This window comes from Lissotriton vulgaris, chromosome 1_1 (assembly GCF_964263255.1).
Source record: "Lissotriton vulgaris chromosome 1_1, aLisVul1.2, whole genome shotgun sequence".
Taxonomy (NCBI): Eukaryota; Metazoa; Chordata; class Amphibia; order Caudata; family Salamandridae; genus Lissotriton; species Lissotriton vulgaris.
The window spans coordinates 1,781,015,737-1,781,039,231 of record NC_141685.1 but is presented as its reverse complement, the minus strand read 5'-3'; the positions used below and the strand labels follow the sequence as shown (position 1 = coordinate 1,781,039,231).

The 23,495-nt window shown below is 43.4% G+C and overlaps 1 protein-coding gene across 6 annotated transcripts in view; it reads left to right on the top strand.

Moving 5' to 3' along the window:
* Window positions 1-23,495, top strand: part of USP15 (ubiquitin specific peptidase 15) — an 829,830-nt gene that overhangs the window by 90,722 nt on the left and 715,613 nt on the right. For all 6 annotated transcript variants that reach the window (XM_086919102.1, XM_086919100.1, XM_086919101.1 and 3 more), the window contains exons 2-3: window positions 3,461-3,588; window positions 8,784-8,914. In XM_086919102.1, coding sequence (XP_086775228.1) covers window positions 3,461-3,588; window positions 8,784-8,914 — 259 coding nt within the window. The remainder of the gene's footprint in view (window positions 1-3,460; window positions 3,589-8,783; window positions 8,915-23,495) is intronic.

Below are 23,495 nucleotides of genomic sequence, written 5' to 3'. Positions count from 1 at the left end.
ACTCATCCTCAATAGCAGCATTAAAGTAGCGTGTTAGAATAGGGGCCCATAAATCGATCTCGGATTTGAAGAAGTCCACGGGGACCCCGTCTGGGCCCGGGGCTTTCCCCCCCTTACTCTTCTCAATTGCCTCAATCACCTCATTTAAAGACACCGAAAACAATAATTTCTCCCATTTAAAACAGGTTGGCATATCATTTAAGACATTAAGATTTGGAACTTCTTTATCGAGAAGATAGTTAAAATTAAATCCAACATCTCGGTCACTCCTTTTACTCCACTTCACTCTGTCCCCTCTGCGTCTAAATCTTCCTTTTCTTCTTTTCCCTCCCTCTCCTTGGACTCTTTCCTAGCCCTGCTCACTAAAACCAAGTCTGGCTCCCCCACTGATTGTGCCCCTGCCCGTATTCTTAAAACTCTTTTTTCTTCCTGTCCTGCTACCCCTCTCTCCCTCCTTAATGCCTCTCTTTCCACCGGATTGGTCCCCTCTTCATTTAAATCTGCTATTGTTTCCCCATTTCTTAAAAAGCCTGGTCTTGATTCCTCTCTCCCTTCTAACTTTAGACCTATCTCTCTTCTTCCCTATCTTGCTAAAATTCTGGAATCTCACGTCACCTCCTGTCTCTCTGCTTATGTTGAACAGAACCAACTCCTTGCTTCTCACCAAGCAGGTTTCCGCTCGGGTCATTCGACGGAAACCGTGGTGCTAGCCGTCCTTGACGAGCTCAAAGCCAAGGCCGACGTCAACTCTCCCCAAGCTTTGATTCTCCTCGATCTGTCCGCTGCGTTTGACACGGTCGACCATAACATTCTTTTGGACCGTGTCAGCGCAGCGGGCATACGAGGCCCTGCCCTCTCCTGGATCACGTCCTTTTTGACAGGACGTTCTCAAGCTGTTCACCTCCCCGGCTTTTCTGCTCCCCCCCCTCCCGGTGCCCTGTGGGGTCCCCCAAGGCTCCTCCCTTTCTCCCCTTCTTTTCAATCTTTACATCCATCCACTTATCTCTTCCCTCCTTGAGCTGGGGGTCTCTGTGTATAACTACGCAGATGACCTCCAGCTCGTCTTTGATCTTTCCTCTCCTTCTCACTCCCTATCTTTCTTCCACTCCACCATGGTCTTTATTTCTGGGTGGATGAGCGCCAACCACCTCAAGCTCAATCCAGATAAGACTGAGCTTGTCCTGACTGGCGGCTCATCCAGCCCTTGGTCCCCTGCCTTCTGGCCCCCAATCCTTGGCCCCCCTCCGACCCCTGTTTCCTCCGTCAAAACACTGGGCATCAAGGTCAGTCAGGACCTGTCCATGCACGGCCAGGTCAGTGCCGTGGTGTCCTCCTGTTTCCTCTCCCTCCGGATGATACGGAAAATCTCCCGCTTCTTTTCTCTTGACTCCCTCAAAATCATTATTTCCGCCCTTATCACCTCCCGCCTTGATTATGGCAATAGCTTGTTCGCAGGCATTCCTGCCTACGAAACCCGCCGCCTTCAAGCTATCCAGAATCAGGCTGCCCGTCTCATCTTTCACTTGCCCAAAACCCATCACATCACTCCCGTCCTCAAATCCCTCCACTGGTTACCCATCCTGCAGAGATCTTTGTTCAAACTAGGGTGCCTTGTTTATCGGTCCCTTGATCACTCTGCACCGGCTTTCATCAATTCTCTGATTTCCCTTCACACCCCTGCCCGCACTCTCCGTTCATCTTCCTCTGCCCTCCTCACTGTTCCCCGTTTCCACAAATCTCGCACTGGTGGAACCCGATTTTCTGTTCTTGCACCCCGGTTCTGGAACTCCCTTCCTCTTTCTTTGCGTTCGATCCCTATTTTTTCACACTTCCGTAAAGCGCTCAAAACTTTCTTGTTTGCCCTGGCCTACCCCCGCTAAACCTCCTGGCCCTGTCTGTTCTGTTCTTTAGAGCTCTCAGCGCCAGGAAGCCGTTTGGCCATCGTGCGCTCTACAAATAATTTCATTCATTCATTCATTCATTCACAGTGCATGGATGTTTGAAAACGTCCATTTTACTAATGCGTCTTGTGCTGCACCCCTTTTCTGACTACAGCCAAGCCCCAATAATAAAATGGATGTTTCCGACCGCCTCATGGGCAGTTGCATCCTCAATTGTCAGATGGAATCGCCGACTACTGGTTGGTCGGCACCCAGTCCTACACAATCCAGTTCGGACGCACGTCCGATCAACATCGTAATAAGCCCCAGAGTTTGTAACTTGTGTTCAGGAAAATACATCATAGCTTATATGGATATATGCCGAAAGTCATTTGCTATTTATCCTTCTTGTTGAGGCAAGGGAAGTGACCTCATTACCCACCCAAGATGTGCTTGTCATGAGTCATAAACCATCCACACACTCGGAAATAGCAATATACAGCATATTACACTCCACACAGCTTCAGTTATTTTATTTACGTGAAAGACAGAAAATATCAAATAAAACATCTATTGTGACGTCCTGCCTGGGCCAGGAGCTGGCCTGACCCATTCCATTGGACCCCAGACTGTTGCTTCTCCATAGCACTGAGAAGATTGGAGAAAACCATTATAAGCAGCACCTCCTATTTTCAGGCCTAACTCTAGCTAAAAGGGGCATAGCCCACAAATGGAAAGCGACCTCCCTGCCGAGTTTAGGGGCATGAAAGAGGGCAATGGATAGGTGCGTGAGCGCCGAAATTGCAGTCTTCCAAGCAGGGGGATGCCCACAGGAAAATCTGGTCCCATTGGGCGACCTACCGGGGCATCGATCTAGCTCCCCTTGCCACATTTAGACCCCTCATAACCGCATCAGGAAATACATGGGTTATACTAACACATCATAGACAGACAGCATCGTCAGTTAAAAGACAAGTTTATAAAAATACGCAATTACGAATAATCAGCAGTGTTCGGTGCAGTTTGTTAATTTTCTGGCCTGGTGTTCTACAGGTTAAGTTGTTATGCAATGATACAATTAGGCACGCTATGTCTTTTGCATTTTATGAAATGTACATGTCGGTCTACGCCCATATGGAACCTTTAAAAACGAATAAAATTTGTTGTAGAAAAAAAATAATACCTCTATTAAAGCCATACACTTCTCTGAAAATGTAATCGCTTTTTCAAGTTGCCGAATTCTAGAATAATTAATTTGTTTTTCATTTTCATAACCAAATATCTGAATTATCATGAACTGGGACGAGACTCTTTACTGTGCTGTCTCTTGGTGACTTATTTAGAGTGCTACATTTCCACACTCCGGTTCAAAAGCAGGTCATGTATATGCATGCACATCTATTTTACAGTTTTACACACCCACATCTCGAGTTCTATCATGCATTGTTTTTAAGCAAATAACTTCAGATGTCAATAGGAAGCAGCTATTATATGTGCTTAAAAAATTATTACCTGCCGTTTTTTTTATTTCCGTCACATTTTTCAATCGAATCTTATTTTATCTTTTTCTCCTTCCTTAGGTATTTGGTTGATAGTCGCTGGTTCAAACAGTGGAAAAAGTATGTTGGGTTTGACAGCTGGGACAAATACCAGATGGGAGACCAAAATGTATACCCTGGTCCCATTGATAACTTCGGGCTTCTCAAAGGTCATTCCTTTTAATTTATTTACTTTGAGGCATGTATAATTTACCCAGAGTTAGTTCTGAAGTTTCACGAAAACATGAGACGCATAACTGTCTGGTACTATATCATTTTGCATAATACAGTGATTATTAATATTATTTTTATTATCACGACCTTCTCACCATGACAATGCAGTACATGTTTAAGAATTTCCCACTGACTGCACATTGCTTCATTTATGTCTACTAAGAACAACGCTAATAAGTAAACATTGTTTTGAGGGCACTATTGTTTTGTCTTGAAGCGTTATATAATCAATGTAACCTCGTTTGTACTTCAAAGTAATTAGTGGCTTTGCCAATTAAAAAAATAGAAAGCATGTCGGTGCATTTCTAAATCAGATTATTATTGTTCTATCGAGTACCATATTGAGGAATATACATGTTTTTCAACTGACATGCTAAGTGTGATGGAGGTTCCTGAACACAGCAAGAGTAGTGACCTTCTAAACCAGAAAGCAGACCACTTAAAAATTTCAGATCCCCGTATTAGGGAGATACTAAGAGTCATTAGCTGATACCTGTATGCTTATTGAGACTGGCGAGTTGGAACAAAATAAGATTGGTTTGCGAGGTGGTTGAGTGCTGACCCTGTAACCCTCTCCAATGACCGCACAAAAGCTTTGGACTTGGCTTTTTTCTAAATTGAGAATTAATGCAGAAATTTCCTGCTTACAAAAACTAAGTCAAATTTCCTCAGACTCTGAACAAAGTGCGTTTCAGCTTTTTTGAAGGCTGTGCAGCCGGCGTTTTAGATGGCATATCTTTATAGAAAGACTAATAATAACAAGCATTGGCAAAGCCAATAGGCCTCGCCTATGCAAGAGCTATTGGCTTTGGCAAGGTGTTTTAGTTATGTTGGACACCATTGTGGATGCTGATCAGCATGACTAGAAGTTAGTGGAGTGGGGTAGATTGGAGTGGGATAGATTGGGGTAGAGTGTAATGGGGTAGACTGGCATGGGGTGTAGTCGGTTAGATTGGACTGGAGTGGCATGCAGCAGATTAAAGTGAAGTGGAGTGGGGTAGATTGGTGTAACGACCGGGTTCTCAGACTAGATGGGATCAGCTCCTGAGAGCCCCTCCAACCCAGCCGGAACGTAACCACTTCCCTCCTCAGGACCATCTATCCAGGCACCTGGGTACCTACCTGAGGATGGGGAACTCGCAATATACAAGCTCATATCATCAGAAACACCACTAAATCTATAGGGATACTAAGAATACTCACTGATTACTAAGGACATCCATGCCCTACACCACACTCATACCTCATAGTCTCGCGACCACATGGGTCCAGACTAATCTACCCTGGGGCAGTTCTGATTATCTACCATTACACACTGATTACCCTCAGTGCTCACTCGACACGCAATCTGGCGTGCCATACACACTGAGCTGCAGCCTCAGTGCTCACTCTCTTTCACACGATCTACAATCCGGCAGATCTAAACACTGGTCTCCTTCCCAGTGCTCTCATTTACACACGATCTACAATCCGGCAGATCTAAACACTGGTCTCCTTCCCAGTGCTCTCATTTACACACGATCTACAATCCGGCAGATCTAAACACTGGTCTCCTTCCCAGTGCTCTCATTTACACACAATACGACCACTTTCCTATGAATACCTTCAGCTCTCTGTCTCTATGTTGGGAAGTCTCTCTCACTATTCACTAAGGGTTCGCTACTACAATAATATTATGGGATGGCCGAATTACTTAGTGTATCAATTATCTTTCAGTTCAAGGGCTCCTCTCTCTCCCTAACTATTCAGTTATCACTTACCTGATCAGGGGTAGCATCTGTTCAAACAGTAATACCTGACTAGGAGACAAGGTTACCTGTGCTTTATCAATAATAGACACACATTGTATGCAAGAACAACACATGCACACTAGTTCACTAAGAACGGGGGTATCTTTAATGATGAAATACACATACACAGATCTACGGGGTCTCTCTATTACACTATAACACATCCACATGTAACTGACAAAGACTATAAGTAGAACTGGATTGTACTACACACCGCTGAAAGGAAAAGGATTAGACATACAATAGCCTAGGGAATAAAGACAAGATTAAGGTGTAAGTGTAAAGCAAACTAGTTTAGACTACCTCACCTATTAAAAGGCTCTCTCTCTCTCTCTGGTGGGGTCAGGGCTCTCTCTCTGCTCTCCCTCCGTCACCACAGCCTCACGCCTCTGGTTCAACTGCTCCAGCTGGCAGCTTCAACTCCTCCATCTGATTGAATGCATCCTGATAAGCTGGCAGCTCCCGCTGACAGTTCCAACTTTATTCATATGACTGCTCTCTCTTCAGCTTCAGCAATCATCTGCCTTCTTTCTCCATTCCAGAACTGCACTGCACTCTGCAGCTCCAGCAGACATCCTACTCTCTCCTCTGCAAGAACCAAACTGAACTGACCACCTCTCCTGCAATTCGCTAATATAGAATCCTCTCCCCTCATGGAAATTTCCAACAGAGGGCTGCCTCCCACCGAATTCCTGTGCTAGCTCCAAGGCTTCCACGCAACCGCAGTGCGCATCTGCATGTTACGTCTGGGCCCATGAGACAAACACATTCCTCGGATAAGAACCAGTCCTGGCCGGTTTTCCCCTAGCACACAACAGCCTTAACTATAAACATTACCTTTCCCCTTGAGGCATCTCAGCTCTACAGGACAGAAAGCAAAATGGATCCTCTCTAGCTCTGGGCCTAGTAGGCCTAAGAAGGATGAAATAACCCTTAGCTCTGTCAGAGTACCTGCATAAACCATACCAATGTGTAATATTAAGTCAGGACCACAGGATCCAACCTCTACTATAAGCAATAATGACAGGCCAAAGCCAATAGGCAATAGATGGCCTCTTCTAGGTCTGGAAGAAAGGGCTTAAAAGGGCCAACACAAGCTAGGAATACATATCCTAGATGTGAGCAAGATTAAAGTCTATATCACTCCCAAATAGGGCCAAAAAGCCTGTCTATACAAATGGCTATAGTGAAATGGAATGTGGTAGATTTGGTGGGTTAGAGAGGGTAAATTAGAATGGAGTGGAGTGGAGTTGGATAGATTGGAGTGGAGTTGAGATCGAAATGGAGTGAGATAGATTAGGGAACAGTGGATTGGGGTAGATTGTAAAGTAGTGGGTAGATTAGGGTGGAGAGGAGTAGATTGGGTAGATTAAAGTGGGGTAGATTAGAATGGGGTGGGGAAGTTTGGCCAGGGGTTGATTGGGGAGGTGTAGATTGGAGTAGGGTACATTGGGGTAGATTGGTGTGGGGTAGATTGGTGTGAGGTAGATTGTGGCAGATTGGTGTGGGATAGATTGCGGTAGATTGGGGCAGGGTAGATTAGAAGAGAGTGGGTTAGATTGGAGTGGAGAGGAGTTGGAAAGGTTGTACTGTAGTGTGGAGTTGGCTAAATTGGAATGGACAGGGGTACATTGGACTGGGGTAGATTGCAGAGTAGTGAAGGGTAGTTTGGTCCAGTAGATTGTAGTGGGTTATATTGGAGTTGTGTGGATTGGGGTAGATTTCACTGCGGTGCACTGAGTAGACTGGAGCAGAGTGGGGTAGATTTGAGTGGAGTGTGGTAGATTGGATCGTTGTGGAGTAGGTTGGGGTGGAGTTAACTGGGGTTGGGTAGATTAGAAAGGGAGGGGTTAGATTAGAGCGGAGTGAGGTAGATTAGGGTAGATTGTAGGGAAGTGGAGGGGGTATATTGGGGTACAGTGGAGTGGGGTAGATTGGAGTAGGGTGGAGTGGAAGGGTGTGTAGTGGCGTACATTGTAGTGGCGTTGAGTGGAATGGCTTGGTTTGTCGTTGATTTTCTTAGAGTGGAGGGGCGTAAAGTGAGTCTCATGTTGTGGATTGTAATAAAATGGAGTGGCGTGGCATAGAGTTGAAGTGCATAGAGTGGAATGGAGTGGCATAGTTTGGAAGCGCACTGCCATTACAGCCCACACATTTTCAATTTAAATGTCCATTGCATTTGCACCAAAATATGGTTTTGCCGCACTCAAACAGAAATGTGTGAAAAAAGTAATCACATAGTGTATTGATGTGTTTTTTGATTGTTTTCAAATATTTGTTTCCACCACACTTCAGAATGACAAAAAAATGTGCTTCATTTGTACTAATTCTGATATATATTGAACAACACAGTTCATTTTTTTGTTGTGTGCTAGGAAAAAAACATCATACACCCTCTCCTCGTGCATGGGTACTCAGCAGGTCAGAGAATGAAAAGTAAACACTAAGCACATGCAGTCATGATCATCCGTTTGACTTAAAGGTGGAACAACTGTTGATTCTCCCGGATAGAGCTCACGTTACCTTGTTTTGTGCTTTTGTATAGTGAATTTTCATAATTTGTATGTCCCTGCTTTATCTTCACAATTTGGTATGGGTTTCTCTTGGTTCTGGGATTTGCCCATCAACCCGTTTCAGCTATTCAACAAATTTTAAATGTGTCCAAACCAGCGGCACCCAGCATCCGCAAGTGCTTCAGATTCTACATTTGAAAAGAAAGAGCCGCTCCAAAGCCAACGTAATGCCATTAACATATCCTTCACATTAACTCAAAATAGCCACATTTGGCCACTAACTAGAGATGCTTAACCTTCACATTTCTGTCTTCCACCTTACCATATCAACATCCACTCCAGTATATGATTGTTTAGTTACATAATTAACTTCTTTTGTTGACTATTTCAATTGTTGCACACGGTTTAAGAGCTGTTGATTAGTGTCACATAGCCGTTCGTTCAGAGTAAATGTGTAGGCAAGATCACTTCAGGGACTACGGTTTACACAGACCGTCATGTCTGTAGGTATTGGCACACCAGCCTGTCACAGATAAGATACCATTGCTTGAATGAATATCAGTTTGTTGTTTTTTGTAAACATTCGGAATTCGGAGAGACACTATTTCAAAACATAGTCTGAATTCGAAGAGGCGCTGTTTCTAACTATCTTGAAAAGTTCAAGATTAAAGCCTAAACCTAACGTAGAAGAAATTAATTATTCAGTCCATTGGGAAGCAGCTTTATAGGATAACGCACTTATCTCCTGCATAGTGTGAAACCATGTTTGTTATTGATGTAAAGTCAACATATTTTAACCTGATTCATTACTAAAATCTTTTCTTACAGATAGTGACTCACAGTCTCTTAAAGAGCACCTCATTGATGAACTTGACTATATTCTTTTGCCCACGGAGGGCTGGAATAAACTAGTCAGCTGGTACACTTTGATGGAGGGTCAAGAGCCTATAGCACGCAAGGTAATCTTTAACATTGATTGAGTTTTGTATACAATCACAATGTCTATATTCAGTAAGTAAGTAATATTTTTCTAAAACGCGTGAATGCTAAGGTGTCTTAGCGCTAATGAGTGCTATCACTGACTGGGAGAGAGAGAGATCCCCTGCCTACCTGCATTCGAATGTCCTCCAAAGCTGCAATTAACGTTGATTCTGTGCAATGTTGTGGCCTAAAGCTGTGTTGCGATGGCTCCAAATGATAATTTGCCTCCAAGAAGGCCATCAAGTCTTCATTTAAAGCTTTTCCTAAGATCTTAGTGGGGATCAGTAAGAAGGAAATAGGGCGATTAAGTTTTTACCACTGCTGGATCTTGTGACAAACCAGAGATTGTTTTCCACCCTATTGGAAAGTGCCCTGAAGTAAGTACTTTATTTAGAAGTAAGACAAGGTGGGGCGCAGTCGTGTGGGGAACCAGTTGTAATGCATATGGTGGACACGCGTCCGTAGGGGATCCTGATTTAGTGGTTTCCAGTAATCTTGTTACTCTTTCCATCCTTAAAGAAGGAAAATTGTCGTCCCCATCCTAGGAGTCCTTAAGGTTATCATCTGGCTTTCCAAGAGTGGAGCAAGCAGACTCAGCCAAGTGTCTTGCATTCTGATTAGCGGAGAACTCCTTGTAGGCAACATTTACTTACCTGTAGAAGAATTTCTCAAGTTTGTTGCAAAAATCTTGATCAGGCGTAAACGGTTTACTCTGTCCTTAGGAAGGCCCTGTTCAAATTACTTCTTGGTCTCCAAACATTTTTAATTTTTGTACCAGACATGAAAGATATCTAAGGAATCTTTCTTTATTTGGATTGTATTTTTTGTATTGATATCCGTGTGAATAAGACATTTACTTATATGTTAATGCACACACTATTATGCTCTGATTTATTTTTGTTCACTTTAATTTCACTTGCACTGCGCCGTCACGTGTAGCACCTAGAAATTGTCACTGCCTTGTGTGTGTATGTATATATGTATATGTGTATATATATATATATATATATATATATATATATACACACACACACATTCCATCTTGTTGAACTTTGCAAGAGGCTGTGGTTTGGAACCATTCGAAACCGGACGGTTCATTTGGCCGAAAGTAAAAAGACTCTCTGAAATGTCCCGATTCCTACTAAGGACTAAGATATGCATTTAATTTGTATGTGCGCAGAGACCCACTTAGGGAATAATGTTTTTCTCAAAGGAGGGACTACAAGTCCCAGCATGCCATATGCACTAAGCAAGAGCTCAAATAATGGAATGATGAGCGGAAATGCAAAAAAAAAAGCACACTGCAACATCCTGTGCTGCAAGCCTCTGATGAAGATGTATGGCACATTGAAATGCGTCAGGCTATGATACTCATTATCAGGACATGTAAAGAGAGCTGAAAAGGGAAATCCGGATGGATGGCTAAGTGCCGAGTGACCTCCTAGAGCTTCAGGGCATTTGTTGATTGATATATATATTTATATATTCTAGATGTCAACTTTAAAAAGCTTGTTAAAAAATTTCACAGGATCGTATCCTGTCAATTTTGCCCACTGCTTTGTTGAAACACGTTTGATGTCACCGTCCTCATTGGATGCATTTGTGTCCGCTGCGTGCTTTTTTGAAACTGGTGCAATAAAAATATCTTGCCTTACCTTGGGATTCACTGGTCTTTGTTCGCCACTCGTTGGAGGTTCAAGATCGTTTGCTTGGATTTATATATATATATATATGCATATGCAAACACATCCCAACATGCAGTAGAATTAAATCTAGTTTTTGTAAGTGATTCCTTTTGGAACTGTTTTTTTCATATGTGTTTCATTCCCCTAGTTTCATGGGAATACAGTGTTTCCCGTAATTTAGATTTGCTGCTAATAGATAGGCCATAGCGGTAGGGTCCCTGGAGAAAAGGGGCACTGGATATTACTCCCTTTATGTCTTGGTACTCTAGAAGAATGGGAGCCTTGGACCCATTCTGGGCCTGAAGCTTTTCACCCTCTGCAATGGGGAGGACAAGTTCAAAATGCTGTACCTGGCCAAGGTACTGATGGTCCACAATGCACTGGATTGAATGGTGTACCTGGATCTTAGGACGCTTACCTCTGTAAACCAATCATTTTTTATCACATATGTTGCTTCAGATTCACTGTGGGGTCCCAGCAATACTAATTTGCAGTACTGGCATTTGGTCTTCTGAGTATTCTATGAATCTTCACCCAAGTGCCTGATTTAGTTCAGGCTTTACACGGGAGATTCAGAGTCCATATAGTTCTGTACTTGGACAAATTGTGAAACTCAGTCCCCTGCGCTTGTTACTAAACATCTAAAGTGCACCTTAATCCTTCTCCCAGGCTTCTCCAACAATATGCATAAATCCCACATCCTCCCCACTCAGGTACTGACCTTTGTTGGTGTGGGGTTTGGACACAGCCTATATAAGAGCTTTTCCTCCTCAGAGGATTATACATATCTGGAATATGATTCTGATGTTTCTGAATCAAATCCTAATCCTGGCTATGAAATCCTCTATCTGTAGGAGTTGATGGCCCAATACCATTGGTTCATGTTAGCTGAACAACTAATCAGTGTGCTAAAGTTTTGGGCAGTCGTCATGCTCTTCCTTTTCAGGTATTGTTGCCTAACTTTTGTTGGGCAACAAATTTTCTTCCTTTACATCAACAAACCCGGATGTGTGTGTTGTTGGACTCTGTTGGAGTGCTTTTTGTCTGTGATGGTGGGCTCTGCTGCTGGGTATATTTGCAGTTGTAGCCCATGTAGTTGGATTTGCCTCTCATCGGAGTATCACAAATTGGAGTTTCATCCAAAAGTGATGGACATGATCTTCTCTGAGACTGGGATGCCAGTACATAGACCTATTAGCTTCATCCCTGAACAGGAAGTGTCAATTTTTCTTAGACTTCAGGTTCAGACGACCACAGGGTCTGCTCCCTGCTTTATTTCTATCATTTTGTCATTGCAGGTCCTGCAGAAGTTGAGAGAATCTAGCGCAACTGATGTTTATTGCCTCCGATTGGGTGCAGCCAATTTGGTACACTGATTTGTTGGAACCTAGCAATCGGCCCCCTCATTCTCATCCTCACAGAGTGAAATGGTCTGGTCATACATCCCAGATGCTTAATTTGCACACATTAAGCAATATCAAATAGAGAACCTTTGCTTGCCACTAAAAGTAGCACTTGTCATCCTGGCGCCCAAAAGAACTTGCTATCAAGTTTGTTTATTTGGGCTTCGGGTCAAAAATGGTTTCTTGGTGTGAATCTGACATCTCAGTCCCCTTCAAGGCTCATCTTTCAGATGCCAGGTGCATTCTACTTTCTTTGGTCAGCAAGGCTTGGCACTCACTACTTTGAAGGTTATTTGGCTGCTTTGTCCATCTTCATGTTGTTTCCATATCAACCCTCTTTGTTTAGGTCACTATTAGTGGTGCGGTTTGTAAAGCCCCTTTATTGTTCATTAGTGGGATTTAATTTTGGTGTTAACCTTGCTTATGGCCTCACTGTTTGAACGGATAACACAATTGCTCAGTGCACTTGCTTACTCTACTGACTGTATTCATATAGTGGTCACTTTGTGCGTAGAGTTAGAGAATTCCAAGCATCGTTGGTCCATTCATCATTCACTGCTTTTTGCTCAGTCAAGCTGGTCCTTTATATGTGGCGGTTGTTACTGAACTAGGTTGTATCTCCCTTCCACATAAGCCAGTCTATCACTCTTTCATCCTTCATTTTCCTCACCCTAACAAGAAATAGGAGAGGTTACATAAACTGGATCCCAGGCATGATGTATCTTTCTAAATGGACTGTACAAGACAGGACAGAGTGGATGAATAGCTCTTTGTGGTCTTTGCTGGAGTCAAAAAAGGCGAAGCAGGGCCTCAGAGCACCATGTCTCTTTGGATTGCTGTTTGTATAAAGGTCTGGATCCCTTGACGAGTTAGTGCAGATTCATAGCAGGTTCCCAAGAAGATATTCAATGATCTGCTTGCAGTTCCAAATATATTCGAATGCATGCACTCCAATAAAAAGTGACTATTTTAATTTATATATTAGGATATATCATTCCACAAAAAGTCTGTAGATTACATTAATCAAATCCTAGTTTTAAAATCTTTACAAAAGGACAGACTTATTTGGGTTCTGTTTTGCCTTGTCAACACATTTTTCATCAACCAGGCAATCCACCCCATGACTTCTTAGATCCTGAAGAATCACTACCAGAACATTAAAAGCATAAACTACAGCATTCCTCACCCATCTGTGATATCAGGTCAGCATTACCACTAGTATACTCATGTGAATTGGTTTCACAACAGAAGGCCTAATGTTCTTGTTTTCTCCCCAAAGAGACATACCATGTTCAGAATATAACATGTAAGATGAGAAATTGAGAATTTACCATGTTATTACCACTGATTATCACCATAGAATATAAAACCTATGTTTCCAGCAGCAGCGATAACCACCAGACTATGCATACAAACAGAAGTGTGGACTCCTGTGTATTGCCAAATAGTGTTATCATAGATTAATAATTACCTAAAATTAAAAAAAATTTGGGCATCAACATCTCCATTGGTTGTGAACAGAAACTTGTATTAAATAAAAATATTGTAGTTCTATATTGTATAATATAGTTTGTGCCATTACTATGCTTTCCAATATAAAACATGCCAAAATTGGTCCGCAGCTACATATATTGATTGAGTTAAAGCATATTAGCCTGGAGATCTGAAAATTGAAAACACTGCTTAATGTATAATAAAGACCCTCGGGCTAAGAGGTCTATGAATATATTGGATAAATGTACTCTCCTAGAGGGGATGCTTTCCTGCCAACAGTCTCTTCTCCATTTTCAATGTGAAATCTGTTCATCGCCCGTTTGTGTTCATGTATATAGTGATTTTTCAGCTTCATAAAGCAGTGTTATTATTGTTAGTGTATAGCTTGCAAGTAGGCACCAACTTGTAATGGTAACAGTACACAATAAAAATCCCTCTCCCATTTATAGAAATCGAGTATAATTGAGTTAACAAAATGACCTCAAAAAGACAAACATCCAGTAAGGGAAAGTAGAGATATGAATTTTAAAAGCTATCCGGCAAATCACACCCAAAAAATGTAAAGCACCAACTAGTAGTCCCTGTTTGATGGTGATTGGGACCTATGCGCGATTTTAGGCCGAATGCGATGGAGCATGGATTTGATAAGCCAAGCAGATTCGTCCCGGTCAAAGATTTTACCTATGCACTTAGTCTGTGCAATGGAAGTTGAAATCCTCCAGCAGGACAGGGCTGCTGGCTGTATTTGATGATGTGGTCCATACTGCCAAATACCTTCTTGCATGGGCCCAATGAAATGGATTTGCTATTGTGAAGAAGCTTCAAGCAGGAGAAACATGTTTCTTAAGTCCAGCAAAGTCTTGCATTGGCTGTATTGGCTGAGATCGGGTGTTTGATTCTGTTACTACTGCAGCTAGAAGTCAAAAAATTTCTAAGCAACCCAGCTTTTCAAAAACAGCTGGAGAACTCCAGATAGACACAGGCAGTGGTCCTAGGACTCACTCCAACAGAGAACAACAGAAGGGTACAGCCAGGGTCCGGTTGCGACTGGTCAGCTTGACACTTCACGGAACAGGCATCTTGCAGCTTAGTGCGTCCCTGTAGCCACGCAGGAGTTCAGCCACTGACCCTTGGAGTCCACTTTGTCCTGAGTACAGGTGTTAGCAGGTTCACTACTTCACGTCTCCTCACAGGTCCAGAAAGAGTTTTGTGGAGGGGGCCTTGAAGTGCCACATTTATGATTAGCACCAGCTAATGAGGGGGGGGGGACTCCTGGCTCCTCCCTTACCAATTGGGTAAAAGTTCCCAGGGTCAACTCTCCCCACTGTTGCAGAATTTCCTGTTTGCCCTGCTGTTAACAATGCCACAGTGCAACTTATTGCCAACATCCAAAATGAGGGGACCTTTCCTCCCTTATGCATAGCTTGTGTGCCCACCCAGAGTTAGGGCTAGGGAAATGAACCGTTGCTTCTTTTGTGCCCACTCAAAACAAGTTATGGGGGTTGTTCCCCTCCCACTGGGCCTGGTAGCAACCTGACGGGGAGAACATGGGGTTCCCTTCTCCAGGTCTACCTTAGCCTATGAACGGGAATGAATCATAACAAGTTAATTAGGTTCCTGGGTCCACCGTAACTGGTTTTCCTGCAAGCAGAAAAACACCTCCCCACACTTAAGTCATGGTTCCTACTCTGGTAGAAGGTTATGTTTCTTAAATATTTATTAAAAACCAACTTTGCCACTGTAACGTAGCCTCACACACCTGCATGCACAACTGTGGCACCTCCTATAAATGATCTCCGATAAAGAGCCCTCTCGCGGGGTCCATGGGGGACTGCAGCGCCACCCCCACGAGGAGCAAGACCAGGTGATGAAGCATGACACCCGCAAGGGTGTGTGAGGGCACCAATTTTGAAAGGAGGAATTCCCCCACCCCTGTATCTTGATCCCACTGATTTATCTTCCTGGACATACCACCTTCCAACCAGAGTAGGTTGTAGAGTACCCCCTCCCCCTTTTCCTTAGGAACAGCTACCCTCCATTGGGTTAATAACTAAAAAGCACACTGCCCCTATTTTAGAGGAGAAACGTAACAGTTTCCTCATAAATTCCGATTCACTCATAAAGCATAAATAGTGTAGTTTGCTATTTTCTTGGCATCATGCGAACCTGACCGGGTCTTTATCAAGGAAACCTGGGCAAATGAAGCATCTGGTCCTGAATTAGTGGATGCCATCCAGACAAACTATTCAATCATGAGGGTGCACAGGGCCTCTCGGTAGTGTGGGGGACTGGCTATTGTGTTTAAATCTCACTTTAAATGTTTGATGGAAGCTGGATTTGATCTAAAAACATGCAAAACTCTCTATTTCAAAATTATTTTATCAGCTACTTGCTCATTTGGAGGTTTGCAGATATACAGACACCCAGGACCCAGATCTCCCTTTTTAAAACAGCTAAAATACCTAGTCGAACCTTTTTTAGCTAACATGCTTGACCATCATGGGCCATTGTAATTTCCACCTTGAAGCGACCAACCACCAAGACTCACTATCACTCATGGAATTTATTTCAAGTTTAGGAATGACGCAATTGGTATTGGCCCCTACTCATAAGGCAGGTCACAAACTAGATGGTATTTTTGCTAATGATATTAAGGTGTCTCGTCAATCAGTCATCCCCCTCAGCTGATCCGATCACAGTTCAGTAGCTTTTTCTTTTAAATCTTCGTCAGCAGGAGTCTACCCCTCCAAACCACGGTTAGGTAAAGAAGTTGGAAGGGGGTATCTGCTGAAGTCCTGTCCAAAATCCTGGACAGCATACTCATTGAAATCTCGGAGGACATGGATACGGGGGCAGAGGCATTTGCAGAGTGGCTGGAGATGGCAGCCAACAAGATAGCTCCCCTGAGAGTAATCACGCAAAAAAAGACTCTCCCCATCAGCCCCTTAGTACAATTACAGACTCAGGACACTCAAGCAGGCATGTCACCGACAAGAGCGTATATGGACTAAACACAAGAAGAGCAAGAAAAAATAATCTATAGTAATCATATCAAGGAATATAAACTAGCTTTGACTGTGGGAAAAACATTGCACTAAAAAAATGAAATTGCCACTTCTTCCAGAGAACTCTTTAAGGTTGTGCAACAGATCGCCACCACCCTGGTCAATGTAATGCCTGAGAGCTCACAACTATTTTGCAGCCAGTTAGCACATTTCTTCCAATCTAAGACTGTAAGTATCCATAAAGGATTTGAAGCAGCCAACCCCAAACAGAAAGCATCAATTGGCATTTCAGAAAACTTCAGTTCAAATAGACCAAGAGAGCAAATTACTTTCGGTCTTTCCATCTCTTACCCCTAAGATGGTGGAACAATACCTTCTTAACACGAAATCGTGGTCACCCTTCGAAGACTTCCCACCTGCTGTTCATCTGGCAGCTAGTACCATAGCACCCCCTCTTTCCAATTTATTGAGCCAAGTGATTATCTCTGGATCTTACCCCTGGAGATGGAAGGAGGCAGTAATTAGGCCCCTTCGAAAGAAATTTAACTTGGACAGTATGGATTGCAAAAACTATCGTCCTATTTCACTTGAAGGAAGTGACCCACTTAGGGCCACCAGTGTCACCTTGGACCACCTCTCAGCCTTCTATACTAAATGAAGAGTCAGAGAAACAGTGAAGAAAATACACCATTAATCATTTATTATATACTCTCAGAACGGGACTCCGTCTGCACAGTCTCGAGAGAGTACTACAGAGGGAACTGAGGAACTGTAAGCATAAGGATATATTATATGCATTGCATGGTCAACTAATAACACACCCGCAGTCATTTTCCCAACAGATGTGGGCGAACAGCGTAAAGACAAAAATGGCTTCTACTCTCGTATCTTACACAGCTCAGAACACTTTTAAGGCCGTTCCACCCTGGGCTGCGATCAAATTGCCAGACGGGTGGGAGAGGTTCTTTATCGAGGGAAAGCTATGGACTGGCACAAACAGTCCTTCTTGCAGAAACAAAACTTATCAAGGGGCATTTATTGAAATCAAACAGGATTAGTTTCAAACAGTACATAAAATGGTGCCTGAAAGAAATTGGTGTAGCGAATGCTAGCTTATGCATGACATTAAAGAGCATCAATGAGCATAATCTAACACACTGGTTTCCTGTCCAACAAAGATTCTAAAGAAACATCTTAATATCCATTTGATGAAAGTTGCAGAACAGCAGGGATGGCTGCACAATTCTCAGTTCGGCTTCAGGAAACATCATGTAACGGAATCCGTACCGATTTCAGCCATAGACTGCATTAGGCGTTTAGTGGATGAAGGACAAGGTGTGGCACTGATACTCCTGGATCTATCAGCAGCGTTTGATACCATCTTGCCTTTGCTGCCGATAGAACGTCTTCAAGACCTGGAAACCACTCATCAAGCCCTGGCCCTTCTTACTTATGGATTGTTCTCAGATGGTGAAGCTACATCACTTCTACAGTTTTTCTCTCTGCCATGCGGATTCCGCAGACTTCTCCTTAAGCCCTGGGAAGAAGGACAAAAATCTTGGTGTTCTTTTAGATACTGAAATTAATTTTAATGCCCAAGCTTATCGTACGGTGGCAACCTGCATCTGGAGCATAAGGATGCTTAGGAAAATCTGCCCACTTATTCGGCAATAGGCACGTAAGCAAGTTGCCCTTGCCCTCGTCATGTCCAGACTGGATTATTGTAACTCGATATACCTAGACCCCAACACGAGTACCCATCACAGACTTCAAATGGTACAAACGCGCTTGCCAGAGTAATTCTGACTATTCCTAGGCACCAGTCTGCCGCCAGGTGACTAGAGGTGTTACATTGGCTTCCTATCATAAAGCGCATCATGCTTAAAACTCTCTACATAGTGTATAAAGCTCTTTTTTGCCCCCACCCATAAAAATGTTTCACTGGAATCATCCAGTAAGAAACCTGTGATCGGCACATCAAAATCAGCTCATGGTGCCTAGAACCAAAAGAAAGATATGGGGTGATAAAGCATTCTCAATTGCGGCAAGCAGACCTTGGAACTCCTTTCGGCAAAGCTTTCAGGAAAGCACTTAAGACTTGTCTGTATATGTTATAAACAACTTTTCCTGAACTCCTATATGCTAAGTATGGTTCTCCAGATGGTCGTCTACAGCGTCTTAATGCCTTCGGGTAACTGCTTCGCTCTATAAATATCAAAATCAAATCTAGTTGCTGAACTATTTAGCTGGCCCCAAACCCAAGATAACAGCTAATATTTTAATCTGTACTCTAGTTGTCTTCTTAGGACAGCCAGGGGCTTAGATACTATTGGTGCAGCAGGTGGAGTGGTACCAGGGCCCATAGCTTTGAGGGGCTCATTAAACTCTGATTTTTGCTATATTTTACTTCTCCAACTGCAGTCAAATGGACCATTTTTAGTGCTTGTGCCAAGGCCTGTGGCATCCTTGCTACACTCCTGGGGACAGCTGAAGCTTCCACAGTGAAAATAGCTTTTGTGGCCTTGTCAATTGGTACCCTTATAATTTTACAGGCCCACATTTACATACCATGCGTGTTACGTGTGGGCTACAAGGCCTTCCTAGAGTTGACTTATTAAGATTAAACGAAGACCTTTGCTTGTCAAAGAGGTTGACAGGTAGGACTACAGGTTTAAACTGCAGAAGTCAGACTCCACTGGAAGGCCTGAAGCCATGTTTTCCTTTGCCACATTAGTGGAGGACACAATAAGTGCTGCAGTTCACAGGTGACATTTAACTTTCCATGCTGTGAGTGTAGGTTCTACGCCGTATTACACCATATGCTATGGCCTTATAGGGGAGTTAAATATGCCAACTAGGGATTAACTGATTTCTATATGTTTTCGAGGTCCGAGCACATACACTGGACAGCTGTGCTCCAGTGTGCAAAGTCTAAAACCAGCAGTATAATTCTGCAAAAAAATGGGGGTGACCAAATCAAAAAATATAATTTTATCACAGCTATGAAGGACCTTTTTTATATAGTTACTTGTTATGACAGTCAGGCACCGCTGCTCGTACTGGGTATACAATAAGATATCTTTTCCATTAATAATTACCGTCCACAATGCATGACACATTTTATTCTTACTTCAGAATTCTATATAATGGTATCTTGTTTGCAAATTGAATTTCATATTGTTTCATAGAATGCATGTGGATGGGGTTTAAGATTTAGAATTATGCTGATTAAATGCAGCTAATTTTTACTATTGAAGAGTCACCTAAATCAGATGAATTCGTCAAGATTTCCATGCTGTTCATCAAAAACTAGACAAACAACATCAGTTAAAATTGAATTCCGAAAAAAACTGATATAATTATACCGAAAAACAAACTCATCACTGGACTCTCACACATTGGCCCCCAGAGCTTGGCGCATCACCGCTCCCCAAGCCGGTGATTAAGAGTTTGGGGATACAAATTGACTCTGATCTCACCATGAGCTCACTGATTGGATCGGTAACCTCGGCCTCTACGTTCAGCTTTGTAAGCTGCATAATATCAAAAGATTCTTCAGCAGAGAGGCTTGTTCCAAATCATTATCACCCTGTTTCTTTCTAAAATTGATTATGGAAATGCATTGCATCTTGGACTCTCACAACATCAGAAGCACCGTCTACAGATGATTTAGAATCAAGCAGCTAGATTCATCTCTCAAAAGGATAGACAATGCCACATTAGCCCACTGCTAAAAGAACTCCACTGGCTTCCGGTGAAGCAACAAACTCTATTTAAAACAGAATGAATCCTTTTTAGAGCCATTCAGGGTTCCGGTCCCAGATATATTTCATCAGGAATCACTAAGTATGCCCCCACAGCACACCCTTAGATCTATGCATCTGAATCAATTAGTTGTACTGAGATTCAGACGTAAACGCACTGAAGGGTCTTGGTTCTCTATCCTGTGCCCGAAACTGGAACTCACTGCCGATTACTCTGAGACTTGTAGAAGATTATGTGCTGTTTAGAAAATTGCTCAAAACTTGGCTTTTTACTTTAGCTCATAACTAGACTGCTTCGGCTTCGAACCCTCCCTATTCAATTCATATTGCTAAGAGACCGTTGGTGAACATGCGCTTTAGAAATACCCATATAACATAACATAACAACTCCTATATAGGAACTCCTATAGTGAATTGCTGGTGTTGACCAGACGTAATTTTGATTTATTGCACTATTATGTTATAGAATCCTCTTTCGTAATGTTATAATAGTGCTTCTAACCTTAATCTTTAATGATCTGTATCTGATCACCTATATCACATAGGTAGTGGCACAGTAAATATAGTTCCTTGCATGTACATTCTGTTCGTATGAATGAATGAAGAGTTTTATTAAGCGCAGCGATTGCCTAGAGGCGTCTTGCCGCTGTGAAAGATAAGGAACTTTGGAACTGAGCTGTCGGATTGCTGGACAAAGAGCTTGGTTTTCAGCGATTTCCTAAATATGAAGAGCTGCTTTAAGATTAAGAGGGAGACAGTTCCAATGTAATGCCATGGACTTAAAGAAGCTTCTGCCACCCTAGTATGATCGTTTGAAGGAAGGCACCACTAAATGCATGACAGAACTGAAGCGTAGAGTTCTGCCAGGCATGTACCACCTCAGATTCTTCTTGAAGTGGGATGGGCCATGCCCCTGAAGGCTCTTCTATGCCGTGCATAAAGCCTTGAAGATAACTCGTTGTTTACCTGCAGCCAGTGCAGCTTACTGATGGCAGCCTTTGCCCAATGAAATTTCAGGATTTTCAAGAGGAACCGCACAGCAGCGTTTTGAAGAGTTTGTTGTTTCTTTTGGGAACCCATGGATAGATCCAGGTAAAGACTGGTACCATTATTCAGCCTTGTCAGAGCAAGAGCGTTACCCACAGTTATTAAAAGATCGAAGTGTATGATTTTTTTTTAAGTACTCTATACGTTTGAGGGGAGGACAAGGATACCTTATACGGTTGGGTTTTGTATGTGAGATCATTATCCAAAAGTACCTCCAGATTTCTTTTCCTTCGGGCGGGTGTTGGAAGTGTTTCCACGGGACAAGAATGACGTGTTATTCCCCAAAAGAATAACCTCTGTCTTTAAAGAGTTCAGTTTCAAACCTTTGCAGTCCATCCACTCACTTACTGCACTCATGGAGTTCCTAAATAGGTCACTGTAGTGAACATCATTTTTTTTTTTTTTTTTAATTTTTAAAACCTTTATTTTCAAATAGTTCACACAGCTATTCAGCCTTACATCCCGGAGGCTAGGCAGCGGATCAGAATGCAGTAAATCAAAGTGCAAGAAACAGTATGTCAGAACGAATGAAGGTTAAGTTTTAAAATTTTTGTAACAAAAGGAGAAGGAAGGAAAGATACAGAAAGAGGCGCCGAAACGGGCGCTAAGTAAGAAGGCAATGAAACCAATGTACAGTGAGGCGTAATCTAGGAGCTGGTCAAGCACAATAACCACAGTGATAATCAGTACAATAGAGATACTAAGAACGGTGGGAGAGGGAAACACAGGATAACAAAGATATCGAACCGTCAGTTGGAATCATAGGCTATGGGGACAAGTGTTCTTCCTGTGGAGCGGGTTCTGGAGGTACGCAAATGTCACCCCTGTACTCATTCCAAGCCCCCCATAGTTTCTGCCATTTTTTAGGTTTACCCCTGGCAACATATACAGTCTTTTCCCAGAACATACACCAATCCATATTGGCCTTCCACTGTACCACCTTCGGGGCTGTTGTTGCTCCCCACATCTGTGCGATGTCCCGTTTCGCAACCATATTCCCGAGGGTCACCCATCGGGTCTGGGCAATGTTATAATCTGTCGGGCCCCAGATATTCAAGAGGCATCTTCGGGCCTCCGCATGTACTTCCACCCCGGTCACCTCGCTCATAATCATGTGCACTCGCCTCCAATAGGAAGCTATCGCATTGCATTCCCAAATGATGTGCATGAAGGTGACGAGAGCACCACAACCACGCCTACAGAGGCCATCAGCAGAGTGTCCCATATGTATAAGCCTGGGGCCAGTGACATAGACTCTGTGCAGGATCTTTAGCTGCACCAACCGAAGACGGGAGGAAATAGCGACCTCCTTGGGGGATGACACAGCACACTGCCAGTCTTCATCGTCAATCTCTATCCCGTCCCGCACCCATTGATCCCTCACCCCCAGGAGGAGATCTGTGCGAACATTGATCAGCTTTTTATATGTCAAGGAGATGGCACTGTCCGGCATGTGGCCATCCAGTACTCTATCCTCCAAGGGAGAACTGTCGGGAGTCACCTCACCCTCCGGCATGGCGGACAGTAGTACACGTCTCAGCTGAGCGTACCGGAAATATTCAGTCTCACCCAGCTGAAACTCTGTCTGTAGTTGGGCAAAGGACTTTACCTCCCCTCGCAGCAGCATGTCCTCCACCCTGGAAATGCCGATCAAGTCCCACTTATCAAAGCCTTTAGTGTGCCATAGTTTACCCAGTATGTCAGAATCATAGAGTGGGGTCACCTTTGTAAGCCTGTCTTTCCACCCCTGTGCCTTTGTGATCGCTCTCCAGATGTGTACAGCAGTTTTCGTTGGTCCAGACATCCGCCTATCAAGAGACCTCGTGTACAGTGCCCTATGGTATTTCCCGCCATCCAGAAGCCACCGATCCATGGCGTACCCCGGATTATCCACTGGTCCTTATAGGCCATGATTAATGGCTGCCAACTGGGAGGCCCAGTAATATCTTCGCACGTCAGGCAGCGCTATCCCCCCATCATACCACGGAAGCGTAAGCTTCGTGATAGCAATGCGGGGCCGACCATCCCAAAGTAGGGCGCGTTGCAAGCTCTCAATCTCACCAAAGTATCGGGCCGGGACCGGGTCCTGAGTGTTTTGCAAGGCGTAGAGGAATCTGGGCAAGGACATCATCTTGAACAGCGCCGCGCGCCCAAGCAGAGA